Below are 15,730 nucleotides of genomic sequence, written 5' to 3' on the forward strand. Positions count from 1 at the left end.
TGGTAGAAAGTTCGGAGATGGTATTAAAGTAGCTCAGTTTAAATGTATTGTATGAATTGCCCTTACTATGGAATAATAGATATGGGGTGTCTATTTACATTTAGTTAAAAGTGGCTGTATATCATCAGCTGCAGCGGCGCAGATGGATAAGTGCGTGTCGTTGGCTTTTTGATGCGATCGACCCGAGTTCGATCCCGCTTTTGCCGAACTTTTTTTTTCTCCCTTTTCAAATCTCGTATCACATCGTAAAGGCATTTATTTTTAATAAAAATAAAGGAAATAATCAAAAAGTTGAAAATAAAGTATGGGTAGGGTTAGGGTAGGTGTAGGGAGGGCTTTATTGTGCCAATAAGGTGGCATCCATTTAATAATTTAAATTATAATTTACACTCAATACGTTATTATTGCATACTGTTTTATAATGTACTACAATACTGAAGTGCAGATAATTGCCACTATTTGCAACAAGTAGTATACTTGATAGTAGAAATCCTGCTATTTTAACATAGTGTAAATAGATATTTGCACTTAGTGTAAATAGCATATTGCTAAAAATGCTGCTATTTTCACTCAGTGTAAATAGAATCTATTGCTAATACGAGATTTAAAAAGGGAGGAAAAAAAGTTTGGCAAAAGGCGGATCGAACCCGGGTCGATCGCATCAAAAAGCCAAGGGCACACACTTACTTGTCAATGGTGTGACTGTGGAGAGGGTGAGCAGCACCAAGTTCCTGGGTGTGCACATCACAGAGGATCTCTCCTGGACTGACAACACCGCAGCACTGGCCAAGAAAGCACAGCAGCGTCTCCACTTCCTCCGCAAACTGAGAAGAGCCAGAGCCCCGGCCCCCATCATGTGCACCTTCTACAGAGGCACCATCGAGAGCATCCTGACCAGCTGCATCACTGTGTGGTTTTTTGCACTACAATCACTATTTCTTCACTGTTGTTTACTTTACTGGTTTGCACTCTATCTGCCATATGCCTTGTGCTTTATATATATATTTTTACATTTGACCTTATTTGTATATTTGTATAGTTGTATTTTGTATTTAATCTGTATTTATGTTATCTGTATGCACCAAGGGTCTGAGAGTAACGCAATTTCAATTCTCTGTGTGTATGTGCTGTACATGTGGAAGAATTGACAATAAAGCAGACTTGACTTGACTTGACTTATCCAACTGCGCCGCTGCAGCTGATGATATACAGCCACTTTTAACTAAATGTAAATAGACACCCCGTATTTTTTATTCCAGAGTAAGAGCAATTCATACAATACATTTAAACTGAGCTACTTTAATACCATCTCCGCACTTTCTAGCAGGACTCTGCTGTTCTTCGGCTGGTTCTTCTCTGTATACGGTGATTGACAGATGTCTCGTCCAATCAGCGGAGAGTAATCCCAAACCAATGGCGCTGTCTCAAACTATACCTACCTCTTCCGGTTTGTCTGATTTGTCGTTGTGTTTTCTGACTTGTTATAATGTTTTCTGAATTGTTGTTGTGCTTTCTGATTTGTTATTTTGTTTTTTAGACTTGCATTTGCGTTTGTAATTTGTTATTTTGTTTTCAGAATTGTGATTTGTTTTGCACTTCTCGGCCACCGTAGTTTAGGCCTGTTTTAAAATATTATTAGTATAGTAAACAGTACATAAATAGAGTATATGGGGGAAATTTAATCTAAGTAATGTCACGTTTCATTTACTTAAAACATGGACGTTCTTGACAGATTTCTTGGGAATCACTCAAGTAAATATCAGACAAACACTGTCTGATCTTCATATTCATGCTGACATTCTGCACATCAGGACAACTGTGAGTATAATATTTATAATTATTCGATAGTTCTTTTAACAAACAGTTAATGTTGAGTAATGTTTAGTTCATATACTTTTACTGAATAGATGAAAATATTTTCAAAGTCTATGAGAAAAATGACAGGCACAGAAACACAACTCACACTCTGGTCTGTAATAGTGTACAAACAGTGAAATCACTCAGTGATGCTGGACTAAGTATGAACGCTGCTCAGAAATACAGTTCACCTGTTGTATAATATATGGTTCATGTTTTAAATTGAAATCATCATGTGAATGATGCTACTGTCATATATCACATGTCATCAGGGGCGCCGCTAGCAATTTTGGGCCCTATGAAAGAATATGAAGTTGGGCCCCCTACCGCACCAAACATACACTATATTGTCCAAAGTATTGGGACACCCCCTTATAATGAACAGGTTTGACTATTTTAGTAATTTCCATGAGTACAAATCTTAATGTTTAAGCATATAATGCTATTCTAGAGAATTGTGTGCTTCTAATTGTAATTCATGTATTTAAAAATTGTATTTCCAGTTTTGGAAGTGTCTAAAATGACTGTACGCATATGTACAAGTCACTGGTGTTTGGTGATGAGTTTTTGGCTCAAGGTCTGCATTTAAAGTCACTTCAGGACTTCCACACTGACTGAATCAGTCTATTTTTTTTTTTACCTTGCCTTATACACAGAGGCATTGTTGTGTTAGAATAGAAAAGGGTCCTGTTCAAACTATTGCTATACAATTAGAAGCACACAATAATAGCATTATATGCTTACAGTTTTTCTCGATTGCTAACACACAATTCAGGAAACAATTCACCATTTTCTCACAACTATAAACACAATCTCAAAACAACACACCAACTCGTGCAAACTTCAAACTTCCAGCTCAAAATCCAATACTTTAGTCAAAAACATGTTCTCTTTTGTCAGACTCAAACTTTGGCCTCAGATGACACACAACCCTGTTAAATACACAGACTATTTTCCTGCCTAGAGATCAGTTCAAAACACTGTTACAAAAACCTCCTTTTGGGAAACAGAAATCCTTTTGCTAGTCAATGTCTGTTACAGTATACGACATAAATAGAGGGATGCAGATACAGTCAAATTCAGCAATAAACTTTAAGAAAAGTTTACATTCATTACACTACTGTGAAGAGATCTTACAGAAGATGAAAGGCACTAGAAGAGAAGAGTTCAAAAAGCAAACAACAGAATATACAGTAAACACACATTGGAATATACTGTCAGTTACTGTAAATACATAAATACAGTTTTTCTCGATTGCTAACACACTATAACTGATACATTTGGCCCAATTTTCCAAACCATTCATACAGTTCTTGAAACAAAGACACGTTTCTCAAAACTTTTAACACATTTCACCTGTTAGAATAGAAAAGGGTCCTGTTCAAACTATTGCTATACAATTAGAAGCACACAATAATAGCATTATATGCTTACAGTTTTTCTCGATTGCTAACACACAATTCAGGAAACAATTCACCATTTTCTCACAACTATAAACACAATCTCAAAACAACACACCAACTCGTGCAAACTTCAAACTTCCAGCTCAAAATCCAATACTTTAGTCAAAAACATGTTCTCTTTTGTCAGACTCAAACTTTGGCCTCAGATGACACACAACCCTGTTAAATACACAGACTATTTTCCTGCCTAGAGATCAGTTCAAAACACTGTTACAAAAACCTTCTTTTGGGAAACAGAAATCCTTTTGCTAGTCAATGTCTGTTACAGTATACGACATAAATAGAGGGATGCAGATACAGTCAAATTCAGCAATAAACTTTAAGAAAAGTTTACATTCATTACACTACTGTGAAGAGATCTTACAGAAGATGAAAGGCACTAGAAGAGAAGAGTTCAAAAAGCAAACAACAGAATATACAGTAAACACACATTGGAATATACTGTCAGTTACTGTAAATACATAAATACAGTTTTTCTCGATTGCTAACACACTATAACTGATACATTTGGCCCAATTTTCCAAACCATTCATACAGTTCTTGAAACAAAGACACGTTTCTCAAAACTTTTAACACATTTCACCTGTTTGCACACGTTCCAATTTGCTCAGTGTTGTCTGGGGGTGTACAACGTGTGCTACAGTATTTACTGTACATAGAATAATGAAAGTTCTCTCATCTGAAGTACTGCTGCTGTTTACTGTAATTATATTGTATGTGTATTGTGTAAGTAGTATTGAAACCTTGTAGATGAGCTGTAGAGCAACTTCCCTCAGGGTCAGTCCATGCAGAAGAACATGCTCAACTATAGTGCTTTGTATTTCATCAGGAACAAATTCAATTTGACCCCATCCCCTTCGTTTTTATTTTCCCCTCCAATTCCTCTTTGTCTCTCACTACCAGGATTCCTTTTCCAATGAAACATGGAATAAAACATTAAAGCATGCAATATGTTGACATGCTTTAATGTTCAAAAAACACATTATTGTTCAAATACTGTACATTATTGTAGGTCCTCTATGCCCCGCCTCTCTCAAACGCTTCGTTTTCTACAAAGCCCCTCCTTTGACAAGCGCAGTCTGCTCTAATTGGCCAGCTGACCCAGTGCATTGTGATTGGCCGAACACCACAAGCACGCGTCGGAAATGTAACGCCCCTTACCATAATCGCCAGCTTCATCTTTCAAATTAAATATCAAGACTAAGTTAATAATGTCGTTAGTTTTACCATCAGTTCAAGCCAGAAAGTGCAACAGAGTCGCATGACAGACACAGTGATGATGCAGTACACAAGCCGCGCGGTTAAGTCAGCTGACGTGCTATATTTCTGACAGACAGTTCACTCTCCTGTGATGTGACCCTGTTCCCCTCACACACACACACACACACACACACACACACACTCACACACACACACACACACACACACACACACACACACACACACTCACACACACACACACACTCACACACACACACACACACACACACACACACACTCACACACACGATGCGTTACTCTGCGCTGCGCAAAACTCCACATTTGAACAGTCAATAGCAAATACTTCAACTAATAACAAAACATACTTACAGTCGCCGATTCAGAAGCGCCAGATTGTCACAGCAAAATCGGAATTGACCCTTTTTTTTTTTTTAATATAGCTTTTGTGCACAACATATGACGCATTTCTGCCTCCTGCTGGACTGGAGCGACCGATGCTGGATTGTTTTCAGTACTGGGAACCAGGGAAAACCCCAAACGAGTTACTGTGCCCCTTCCCCTCCACCCCCTGGCCTCACTGAGCCAGTATGCATAGGCCAATTTGGAGTAGACGTCACTTGCAGCTGCGAGCGCATTGTGGTGGCAGAAAAACACTCGGAACAAGTGGAGGGAAACGGGTAAAATCCATGGAATAAGAGAAAAAACATATTGTTGTGCCTTTCGATGTCAGAATCAGAATGCAAATGATTTTTATAGAATACTGTTGTCAAAGACGCCATTTGAAGCTGAACACAGACGTTTAAACGGCGAGACTATGGATGAAACCTGCTATGATTACTCTACTTTTAAAGCATACCTTTGATTTAAACAGTAGGTCTATATAATATTCACATAGGGGACATATTGTATTAGCCCTACAGTTAAAGCATGAAATATTATTTAAACCTATAACATTTTACATAACATTTACCTATTTTATATCACAATTCTGACTCTTTTTTTTTTTTGCTTTTTGCAAATGCAAGTTTATATCTCCTAGTTCAAACTTTATAACTTGATTCAACTCAACAATTGCGAGTTTGTCAATTCTGAGGAAAAAAAAGCCAGAAGTGTGGGATTATAAACTCCTAGATTCTGAGCAGAGGGGGAAAGAGAGAATGACGAGTTGATTTTTCTTATCAGAAGTGTGAGATATAATCTCGGAATTGTAAGAAAAAAAGTAAGAATTTTGAAATATAAACTCAAAATTACCTTTTTTATTCTTTTATTCCATGGCTTGCATAGACTGCTACCCTAAAAACTACCATTTTCTGCCACCAGATAGACTCCGCCCACAAAAAACGCCATCACTGTTTGCAAACACTGAAATTGGTCTACAGGAAAGCGATCGCACGATTGTGTTTTCTGGTTAGAAGTTATCATTTAGAAACTGCTTGACTTATCTTCAAGCCTTGACTGAACCAGTACGAGTTAGTGGACAAAGCTGGGAAAATATGCTGGCAACTAGAGGAAATTGAAACAGATGCAGTCCAATGAAATGCAATCACACTAAATGTATTTTAGATGTGATATAAAGTTTATATGACAATATAATATGTTCTAAGAGGAAGTTTGTGTCTTTAGGGAAATTAATCTTAATGTGCAATGTACTGTTTAACAGACATGTTTCCTAGATCCATGTTTTCCTTTCAAAATACTATTGTGTAATTTTATTGAAGTATTATGTGAAAATGAAAGTAATCAATATATAAATTAATATGCTGAATTATGTTAACCCTGGATGTAATATTGGGAATGATGAACGTATAATGGTCTTTTCATTAGACAGTGGACCTATCATTAGACAGTAAACATGAACTTGAAATAATCTAATATTATCAGGAGCAGGTGGATGGATTTGACGCACACCTCCTCATGTGACCACTACCAACCAATGAAATAAAAGCCTTTTTTTAAAAAGGGCTGATCGGACCACATTCCACCATTAAAAAACAAGGCCAAAAGGGTTGGAAACAATTGTGGCAAATCAGGTATCTATAACCAATAAAAAATAACCGGAACAAAGAAAAAACAGAAAATGACCAAATTTGGAGAGAACAAAGGGTATATAATATGAGCTGACAAACAAAGACTTTGGAATGATTTGGAATGCTGTGACTGTCTTCCCGGCTTTGTTTCTTTGTTAAATAAAGTCTTATTTTGACATCTGGAACTCTGCTTCTCCACTTCATTGGCCGCACCCAAGAAAAATCCACAACACTACATGACGTGTTCAAATTACATCCTCAATGGTTTGTTCTTCAGTAGATCTGATGTTTGAGGGGTAAACAGGCTGACATGTCTGTATTTGTGTCTACATGGCCATTTATTTGTTTTTATACAACTCTTGACAAATTGATTACTTTGAGCTGTTGTTGACACCCAAAAAACCAATATAAGAATAAATGCAGGTCTGACATGTTCACACACAACGCTGGAGGTCATGTGACCTGTAGCTCTTTAGCTTTTCACAAGAACACATTCAAGACCAAAACCCACAGAGGACAAATAGCACTTGCACAACATACAACGAGAACAAACTATTATTTCTTCAGAATTTACTGTGAATCCATCCCTCGATCACAACCTGACTAAACATCTACTACAACAGCAATGAAAATAACCTTTCTAAAGCTGGAAAACTCTTCTTTTTACATTCCTTTCTTTAATTTGGTGGTGTAACCAGAGTAATAGAGTGATGCTTTTAAACCAGGATGTGTTTCAGAAGAACATCGTAAGCCTTACTGTGCTAATGATTAAGTATTCATGTTTCCCTCTCAAATTACACAAGACATGTTCAAAATAAATGTACAAAAACAAAAACACTGAAAGAAAATTCAACAGTGTGAAATATTTAATGTTTAGTTGGATGTTCATCTAACATTTTTTAAATGTTACTTCTTGTTTCAGAACATTCAGAGAGCATTCAAAAGTAACATTCTCACAATGTTTGCAGAAGAATGAAATGGAATGTTCAATTAACATTCGCAAAACCAAGAAAAAAACTAATTTTTAAAACATCTTTAAAAAAATGATAGCTTCGTGGGCAGCACACTGACATGTAGCAGTGTTGTGCTTTGGGCGTCCCGAGCTTGAGTCCAAGCTCGTGGACCTTTCCTGATCCTGTTCCTCTCTCTTTTACTTTGCTTCCTGTCTTCGTAGGAAAGGTTTGCAAAACGTTTTTTAAAACATATATTGTTAGCTGGGTTTGCTATCATATATTGTATTTGTCCAGCTCAGCAAGAGAATCTGAGTGCAAGTAGCCAGGCTGAGCGAGTGTGGCAGAGGCAATTTACACTTAAAAAATAAACTGAAAATTGTCATGGCTGTTTTGACCTTCGTATGAGCGATGGTGTGCGAGAGAGTGTAAATAGCCTTTGCCAACAGGACACCTAAAAACAGACACCAATATTTAATTTTCATTTGTTTATTGTTTTTTTTTAAACATAAACTACCAGTAACATGAACTTAATCTTGTAGCTAGACATCTAGAGATTCATAGAGGACATTTACATAAAGATGCAGAGGAGGAGTCTGAGAATCTGACAGATATAAAGAGTGTTTGTGTCAGACTGAAGAACACACACGGTGAGTTACTGCTTTATTCATGATTTTCCTTACAGAATATTCAGAAATTTATACAACTTTGAGAAAACAGACACATGGCATATAATATGAAATGTTTCTATTATTTTTGTCTAGATAAAACTGATCTCTGCTGTGATCTACTGAGGAGAGATTGAGAAGATGGCAGTAAGTTCATCAATAACTCTACATTCCTAGAGATGTTTTCAGTGTGATGTTCATCTCTTTCTCTCTCTGTGTCTCGTGTAGATGCTGGTGTCTTTGGTGGCTCTTCTCTCTGTTGCTCTGGTGAGCGGATGCAGTCATGATGAAGACTGGCCAGTCGACTGCTCTGACCTTCATAAAGCAGGAGAAACAGTCAGTGGGGTTTACTCCATCTATCCAGCAGGAGACATTCCTGTCTGGGTTTACTGTCAGATAATCTCAGATGGGAAAGCGGAAGATAAAGGAGGATGGACGGTACGACTTTAGATCATTAAACACACATCAGCACATTCATTATGAATCATATATTCTCTATAAACCCATCACAGGTGATTCAGAGGAGAATGGACGGCAGTGTGAATTTCTATCGGCCGTGGAATCAGTACAAGAGAGGATTTGGGAATGTGGAGGGAGAATACTGGCTGGGTAAGATCTCACAGCGTGTGTGTGTTTGTGTGGATGTTCACGTCCAGTGTTTGGTTGAAGGTGTTCTTCATGTGTGTGTATGATCAGGGCTGGAGAACATGTACCAGCTGACACGTAAGAACAAGTACATGCTGAGAGTGGATCTGGAGGACTTTGGAGGAAATAAAGTGTTCGCTCTGTACTCGTCCTTCTCTGTGGATTGTGAAACCGATGGATATCAGCTACATGTTTCAGGATTCACTGATGGAGGAGCAGGTAGGACGCTTTCATTTATACTCAAGAAAACACATTTCCATTGAGTTATTGTCCTCAGTGACCCTCTTCTTCTCTGCAGGCGACTCTTTATCTGGCCATAATGGATACAAGTTCTCCACCTTCGACAAAGACCAAGATGTCTATGAAAATAACTGTGCCAAACAGTTTCTCGGGGGATTTTGGTACTCAGCCTGTCACAATACAAACCCCAACGGTGTGTATTTATGGGGAGAAGATGGCACCCATTACGCCATTGGAAATGTTTGGTCATCATGGAAGGGTTACGCTGTCGGAATGAAATCCATCAGCATGAAGATCAAACGTGTGCCTTAGAAACATTACAGTTCTTCTCGGAAATAAACAACAAAACAATCAATTTAATGTTTAATTGTTTCCTCTTTTCTATGAGCTGTGTAACTTAGTAAATCACGTAGGAAAATCACTATCATAAACGTATGTCTGTTTATGAATTGTTCTTTGTTTTGGGTCTCTTCTTTTAATGTGTAACTGAAATGAATCAACAATTCATACATTTTCAATAAACTCCTGCACTGAAATCATTATGTCAGATGTGTTTATCTCCACAACAGACACCAGAAACACTAAATGAGAAATTCAGTGGAACCAGAGCTGCTGAGAAACCAATAATAAAAGGAGCATTAAAAACTCAGAAAGTGTTCTTATTACCCATACGGTAATGTAATATATGTGCATATATGAAATATCAAAATATGTACTATATGGTCATATAAAGTGAAAACATATATGACACCTATTAGAAATTGGAACAATTCCATATATTGGCATATACATTTATCCCATTTATTATATGTTTATGTATGTGTAATACATATTTTGATATATATGTCTCATATATGAAATGTGCTAATATGCTCATATAGATGAAAAACATAAATGCTCATATAATGTAAAAACATATGAAACCTATTAGAAATGGGAACAATTCCATATATTGACATATAACTGTATCCCATTTATTTTATATGTTCATGTATGTATAATACATATTTTGACATTTGTCTCATATATAATTATAAAAACAACTTAAATGTCTTTGTATGTGTAATATACAAATTACACATCACTGACATGTCACTGATATATGTCAGAGTCTTAGTACGGATTTCACAAACAAAATAAATGTAAAATAAGTTTGATAATACTATGATGTATAATAATTTGGGAAAAATATGGTGTGCAGATATATCTTTTAATGTTACTTATTGTCAGTTGAGGCAAGGGATGAAGAAGGACTCAAGGATGCAGAGCTTAATCTGCTTTTTATTAGACTTCAAAAAATAAACAAAACAAAATCAACCCCCCCCCGTGTGTCTTGGAGTATGTACGTTCTTTTCACTACCCGGGTAGGTTTATGTGTGTTCTTATCTGTATTTCAAATGAAGGCACAGGATGATAATGGTTCCAAAGATGCCAGCACGGCTGGCCACACCAGGCTCTTGGTCCGTTCACTTCTGCGGTTGGCTCGCCACTGACCACCAGGGTCAGATTCAGATGGTCTATCCCTTTCTAAAACCAATCGGAGGTATCTTGAGAAGCTCGCTGTCATGCAGCTTAACTCTCTCTCTCACAGCTTTCAATCAGACCTTGTTGCTTTCTAGTAGCGTCTTCACCGGAGGAAAGGCGTGTTTTTTTTAAAATAGTAATTCCCTGGGGTGTACGCGCCACCCACAGGCACAGTAGAGAGTTGCACTCCAGTAACCTTGTGCGGGTTACACTAGCATCAATGATAAACAACTTAATGTTAATTATGCAAACGCATATAGGCCAAGCATAAAAACAAAATATGCTATATAAATGTGTAAATATACGTAACTGAGCTTGCGCTCCTTTTCAGCCAGCTACTAAAACAGCAAAAAACAAAAATTATACAAAAATAAAACAACAAACAGCAACGAAATGTCCTAAATTTACTTTGAAACTGCCTTTAACAATCTATTTAGTGACCGCATGGTCTCAATGCATTTCCAGTGAGCTGCATTTCAGTCAGCCACGCCTACCTAAAACGGCTCGTTCTGACACGCCCCCACATATCTACATCACTATGTGGGAAGATTTGCATAACGCCACCCAAATGTTCACGCAAAGAAAGAAGGCGTAGCTTTTATTCTCGCTGTAGTATTGTTGCTGCCCCCGTCATGTTGTGAAGACGCTGTGTGTTTCGTTGCGAAAGCAAACTACTTTGTTTGGTCTTCCAAAAATGGACACGACTAGAAATCAGTGGTTAAGTTGTATTTACAACACTGTTCCAGAACACTTCAACCCAAATATTCAGATGTGTGCAGCGCATTTTATGGAGGACAGTTTCTTGAACCAGTAGCCTTCACTGCGTCTGTGGCACAAAGGCTGTTTCTATAAAGTGGGGCAGTTCCAACTTTGCAAGGACAGTCTGGTGCTTCTGACTCACAGCCTGCAAGTATGTTTTTATATTTAAAGAATTATCCACTGATGATTCAAACGTGAGTTTTGAGCAGTGTAGAGTAGCGCTTGTTGTTTGTCATTTCTCCGATCACAAATGCAGACATGGTTTTATGTTTACGCGGCACGATGCTACGTAACGCATAAAAAGACAGTATAAGTCATTATAATCAGTAATTATGTCCCCACTGGATACAACAAATGCCTCGTTTATAATGGGTTTTAATGTGTTTGTCTCGTCACTCCGGCCGGACACGGCATCACAGTATGGTGAGGGGCGTAACATTTCCGTTGTTTTGGGTCACTTATTTAGATACAGAATGGAAACAAATCAACAGTAAACTGCAGCAATGATAGGCTTTATGTGTTGATGTGAATTTTTTTCATTTTCACAATAGACATCAGAAACCGTAAACGAGGAATTCAGTTCAACTGCTCACAAACCGATAATCTTTCCCTATAAATACAACCCTATATATGTAAATGAACAACATGTACTGTTCTTAACACAGACATTCTAATTTATTTGACAGCAAAAGTCCACATTTTACATCATGTTTTGTATCTTTTGTTAATTTATGAACACAAATTAACCTAAAGTAATCATACTGGAACTTTATACACAAGTTCATTCAGTCTCATCTTTTTTCTGACCCCTCCTCTATCATTTCACACTTTTGTTAACAAAAACATATACAGTTCCTCTGTTGTATTTCAGGTAGCAATATGAAGCCAGAAGTTGAACAAGTCACATAGCTCATTTATTAACAATTCTTAACACACATACATCTGGCGCTCATCACTCTACTTCTCTTCTAACTCTCATCCCTTCCTACTTATCCTGAACCGTGCTAGTTCTCCCTTGTGGCCTCAGTAAGCATAACATTGAATAACAGGACACCACATCTCCCCCGTTACGTAAACAATTTCACTCAGTACCAATTACTCAAACAGTTAATAACTTCAATATGAACACACATGCAAAAGCTTTCACCATATTATAACAAAGTTCCTTTGAAACAACAGCATAGCAGTGATTATATTCAGTCTCCATATTCAATTTATTTACATACATACATTCAGTAATTCAAACCAAACACTGGGACCAAGGATAAGAGAGAAGAATGCCACAGTCGTCCATACGCCAATCTGTACGTGCTTGGACCTACTTGTTGTTTCTTTATTTCCACAGGCTGTGTGAACTTTGAATGTCCTTTGGGAACATGTGTTGGTTTCTGAACACGCAGTCAATTCCCACCTGAAATGTAAGCACCCGAGCCCCTCGTGTCACATCAGAGTATCGCTTCATTCTATTCTGACGAATCGACACTCGTCTGACTACCTTGTCCCGTGTGTTACTGGAGTGAGGTGTAACACAGTAAGTTTGGATCTAATTTTTCTACCATACAACAGTTAAATTCAACAGTCGTTGCATGTGGGGTAGAATGATAGGTCTGCAAAAATTCAAAATCTGCTTGTTTCCATGGTCGCTTCTGGAGAATGGCCATTTGCACAGTCCTTAAGAAACTTATTGGATCTTTCCACAGCATCACTGGCTGCAGGATGGTATACAGACATCTTAGTGTGTGTGATATTCTGTTAATCCAAGAAAGCAGTAAAGAGAGGTAAGTTGCGGTCCATTATCAGTTACCAGACATTCAGGGTTTCCATGTCTGCTGAAAACAGAATTCAGTAATCCAGTTACTACAGATGTTGTATTGGAATGTGTAAACGTGTGTGAAAGGGGCTAATGACTCGTATGCAGTGCAGGTGTTTTGAAGATGGATGTAAAATTTAATATAAGTCATTTTCTCCAGACGTCAGAGCCACTGAGGATGCAGTGGATTCGTTTTGTTTTTGATGGTAATGCGCCACCGAATACACCTAAATTTGTTTATGTCTGCGCAAATAATTTTTACTCCAGACTGCTTTCTGAACGAGCCACAATTCAAGGCAGGTTTTGCTAAAAAGTTCAAACGCAAGATGGATCCATACCCACGTGCTCGTGATCCAGCTGCACCTCCAGAAGAAGTAAGTCTCACACTTTATATACAGGTGCATCTCAATAAATTAGAATGTTGTGGAAAAGTTCATTTATTTCAGTAATTCAACTCAAATTGTGAAACTTGTGTATTAAATAAATTCAATGCACACAGACTGAAGTAGTTTAAGTCTTTTATGATTACTTGCAAATTGCCTTTCCTCTTCCATGGAAGAGAGGGGCGGGGTGAACAGAGTTCATTAGCATTTAAAGAGACATACACTGAAACGAGTCGCTGTGAACAGAGCTGTTTTTAACAAGGTAAAATGGTGTTGTTTTACATGACCATTGAGGAATTTTAACCGAAGTATGTTACAGATATTTCATTAAGAACCTAAGGAATCATACCAACTTGTGGAAAATGAGCATCTGATATTCCCTTTAAAACAAGAGCCCTGAAACTGCTGCTGTTAAAAAGCATTATGATCAGAAAGCAGAACTCATCTTGGGCGTATGAGACTGGTTTATTTTCATTCTTCCCATGAATTCACCATTTTGCTGATCCCAAAACACACAAGATACTACAGTAACTGAAAACAAATTAAGAAACACTGCAATATGATTTATGCCCAATGCCACATCAACTAACAGCAGGGCTTGATAATAAGGACTGCCTGATAGCTGAGGTCAGCATGAAAGATGTGATTGGTTGATCAGGCCACTTCTGCATCATCACGAAAGTTTATCAACTTTCAAGTGATTTTAGAGCATTCAAGATAATGCAAAATAACTAAATTCAGTACTTGCAAACACCAAAACAAGTTCTCTTTCACATCTTTTCACGCTTGACTGGACAAATACATATAAAATGATGTCAAAATACCTGTTTTTGGCAAGTATCCTTGAAAACAGTCGGTTAGGTCTTAGGTGAACACAAACAGTTAAGAAAATATCAGATGTGTGTCAATATAATGGAACATGATCACTCTCTTCATTCCAGACAGCCAAGTAAGATGTGTGAGACCACTTGACTTACTTCCTTGTTTGATATTTATTTATTTTTCTTCTCATGCACTGATTCTCTGAACTGAACAGTCAATCTGAATGATGTTTTTCACCAACTGCCCAATGTGGATTCAACAATCAAAAAGTCGCCAACCGGGTCCAACTAGTGCCAATGGTGCAGGACACACCGTGAAAACTGCTCAGTGATGGCCTTTTGTTGCCAGACAGCCAACTGTTGGCTTAGTGTCACACCCACAAGTAAACCACATCAGTCCCAACAATGTGTGTACTCAAATCTGACACAGAGACAGTGAAGAATCATAATGAACCCCAAATCCAGCATAAAGGGGTTCGGTGAATGTGGTGTTGAATGTGTGTAAGTGTGTGAGTGTGTGTGTGTCAGAGATGCTGTAGAAGGACAGAGTGCCAGCAGACCAGTCCACATACACTCCGGCTCTAGTAGAGGATGAAGGGGCAGGTATGTAAGTTTTCTTATTATTGTGACGGATAGTGAATCTGTCATCAAAGTACCACAGACTCCAGGATTTATCATTGTATCCAAACCAACAAGCTTTACGTTCTTTCCTGCTGATTCCTTTATATGACACTGCTATAATAGCAAACCTCCCACTCCATTCAGCCTCCCAGTAATGGCGTCCAGTCAGACTCTCAACACACAGAACCTGATCACAGAACTCAAATCTCTCTGGATGATCAGGATACGGCTGATGCTCATACACAAGCATTATCTTCCTCTTCTCATCAGACAGGAAGAGACGAGTGTGTGCTGTGTTTGGATCCAGTGTGAGATCACAGGCCCCTGAACACAAGAAGAGAGATAAAACACTGTTTCTGTGGTCCATTGACCCCTATTGGTCCTTTAAGTAATTCCAGTAGGTCTGAATATAATATCTGAGTAGCATATATCATATAATTGTTTAACAATATAATATTCGGACAGATGACATGTTCCCATTAAAAAGGCAATATAACTGATGATATGGCTGAATATTGGACAAGTCAAATGACATTAAAAGTGAATTATACTTAATTGCATTTGTTCATCACAAAAATATTAAGGATAGGTTGAGGATGGTTTCCCTCAAAAAAGCTTGAGAATCACTTATCTACAACAACAACAACAACAACACAACTTCATGTGTTTGAAGACTTACATTTTTGTAGTCCTGCTGACATTCTGATCACTCCTCCGTGATCAACACTATAAACACACAAA

At 37.8% G+C, this 15,730-nt stretch overlaps 2 protein-coding genes across 2 annotated transcripts; one reads left to right on the forward strand and one right to left on the reverse strand.

The window, feature by feature from the left end:
* Window positions 1-8,286: 8,286 nt before the first annotated feature.
* Window positions 8,287-9,720, forward strand: LOC107560598 (microfibril-associated glycoprotein 4-like). The gene is made up of 5 exons (XM_016244822.1): window positions 8,287-8,333; window positions 8,415-8,624; window positions 8,699-8,795; window positions 8,883-9,050; window positions 9,130-9,720. Exons 1-5 carry the CDS (start codon window positions 8,328-8,330, stop codon window positions 9,381-9,383), a joined length of 735 nt encoding a protein of 244 aa, XP_016100308.1. The 5' UTR covers window positions 8,287-8,327; the 3' UTR covers window positions 9,384-9,720.
* A 4,978-nt stretch (window positions 9,721-14,698) lies between these two features.
* On the reverse strand, window positions 14,699-15,690 carry LOC107560601 (stonustoxin subunit beta-like). The gene is made up of 2 exons (XM_016244825.1): window positions 15,669-15,690; window positions 14,699-15,313 (listed from the first exon to the last, which is right to left on the reverse strand). Exons 1-2 carry the CDS (start codon window positions 15,688-15,690, stop codon window positions 14,784-14,786), a joined length of 552 nt encoding a protein of 183 aa, XP_016100311.1. The 3' UTR covers window positions 14,699-14,783.
* Between the last annotated feature and the right edge of the window lie 40 nt (window positions 15,691-15,730).

The sequence above is a fragment of the Sinocyclocheilus grahami genome, unplaced genomic scaffold (genome assembly GCF_001515645.1).
Source record: "Sinocyclocheilus grahami isolate Dianchi unplaced genomic scaffold, SAMN03320097.WGS_v1.1 scaffold734.1, whole genome shotgun sequence".
Classification (NCBI taxonomy): Eukaryota; Metazoa; Chordata; class Actinopteri; order Cypriniformes; family Cyprinidae; genus Sinocyclocheilus; species Sinocyclocheilus grahami.